Source organism: Lepidothrix coronata, unplaced genomic scaffold (assembly GCF_001604755.1).
Source record: "Lepidothrix coronata isolate B3197 unplaced genomic scaffold, Lepidothrix_coronata-1.0 Scaffold267, whole genome shotgun sequence".
NCBI lineage: Eukaryota > Metazoa > Chordata > Aves > Passeriformes > Pipridae > Lepidothrix > Lepidothrix coronata.
In genome coordinates this window covers 1,610,559-1,612,310 of record NW_016690447.1, presented here as the reverse complement: position 1 = coordinate 1,612,310, position 1,752 = coordinate 1,610,559, and the positions used below count along the sequence as shown (strand labels likewise).

Genomic DNA, 1,752 nt, shown 5'->3' with positions numbered 1-1,752 from the left:
ACATCGTTGCTGCCTTGAGGCTCTTCCTCTTGGTCAGCTTTTCCTCATTTTTGTCTTGTTCATACATTACATTCTGCAATGTTACTCTATATGGGATGAATAAAAAGCCAGTGACTGTCAGCTACTTCTTTCCACCCAGCGTCAGTTCACTTATGCAGCAAATTTCCTCTGTTGATGCAAAAGGCAGGTAGGAAGCACTGGTTGGCAGTGCAGAGACATCAGGTTTAGTAATTCTCTGTATTCTCAGGGTGTCAGATTTGGAGATTTCTTTATGGTTTCATGTTACAAGAGTTGTTCTCAATTCCAGTTTTAGAAAAGTAAAAACAAGTTCCTCTTGATATATATCCTTGTAAACTTGTAAAGCATAGGTTTACAATTACTCTTCTTATAGAACTTTATTTATTTAATATTTATTTATTCTAGCTTCAAATCACAATTCCATTGCTAGGAAACACTAATGCAGTGCAAAAAATTTTGTTTGCTCTCATGTCGATAACTGTTACCGTAGTAGCAGTACTGGACCTTCTGAATCTTACTCCAGAAAATTCAGGGGCTTATTCCTGAAAATTAATTGTTTGAAAACAATCAATACTTAAATAACTTTAGAATTAAATTGTAACTACAGAAAGCAGTGCTTGGATGTGCATGCAAAAGAATCTATGGCCTTTAATCTCTACATATGACATGGTTATAAAGACTCATGGCAGAAGGAAGTGACAAAGGGTTCATATTTTTGCGGCCCTCAGGTCACTTTGCTGCCTCGTGGCATCCTCACTCTTCCTCTCCTATTTTCTTGCTGTGAAACTCCCGACTCTTCACTCGGAGCTTGTTGACCTGTGACTCTGCAATGTCAGCTCGTTCCTCGGCTTCCTCCAGCTCGTGCTGAATCTTGCGGAACTTGGAGAGGTTGACATTGGAGAGCTCCTCCTGTGTGGGAGAGGGAGTTGGTGGTGAGGAGCCCCGGGCAGGAATTTCACTTCTCCTGCACCTTGGCCTTGTCGGGCTGCAGCTCTTCCCTGGGGGGAGACACAAACCTCCATCCCCCTCCCACCACTGCTCACATGTCAGCTCACCCCAACCTCCTCATCCTCCCCTTCCCAGGACCTCTCTGGGAAAAGCATCAGCAGGACTGTGTCATACGTGAGGAACAGCTTTGTCACTTGGATTTGTCACTCGTGTACTTATTCTGCCACTTGTTTGGTGCTCATATGTTAGTGGGGTGTATCTGAATGACAAAGACCCTAAATGGTACAACTGGTGGTCCCTGGCCTTTTCCAAATTCTGATATTCATCTTCTCAACACCTGTGTGACACCCACAGAAAGCAACACTTACTATTTCTCCAAGCAATACTTACAGCTTCCTCAGCCTGTCTCTTGTAGGATTTCACCTTCATTTGCAGCTTGTCCACCAGATCCTGCAGCCTGAGAATATTCTTCCTGTCTTCCTCAGACTAGAGTGATTGATAAACAGGAAAGAGTGAATTTTTGCTTTCTGCACACCAGAGAATAACATTTACCCGTGAAGTCCAGGTGAAAAGCTTTTGTTTCCTGGAATGAGGGTGCATCAACACAAGGAGGCCTCCAGCCTTACCTGGTAGGTGAGTTCCTTCACCCTCCTCTCGTACTTGCGCACACCCTTCACGGCTTCAGCGCTGCGCTTCTGCTCAGCATCAACCTCCCCTTCCAGCTCCCGCACCTGCAATGAGAAGCCCATCCCTGCAGCTTCCCTGGGGGTGTCTCCCCAAGAGACG

General features: G+C 45.1%; 1 protein-coding gene across 1 annotated transcript in view; it reads right to left on the bottom strand.

The window, feature by feature from the left end:
- Positions 1-376: 376 nt before the first annotated feature.
- The window catches only part of LOC108507719 (myosin-4-like), a 127,225-nt gene continuing 125,849 nt past the window's right edge, over positions 377-1,752 (bottom strand). The window contains 3 exon segments of the mRNA XM_017835937.1: positions 377-927; positions 1,357-1,452; positions 1,593-1,697. Coding sequence (XP_017691426.1) covers positions 772-927; positions 1,357-1,452; positions 1,593-1,697 — 357 coding nt within the window. The 3' untranslated portion in view covers positions 377-771.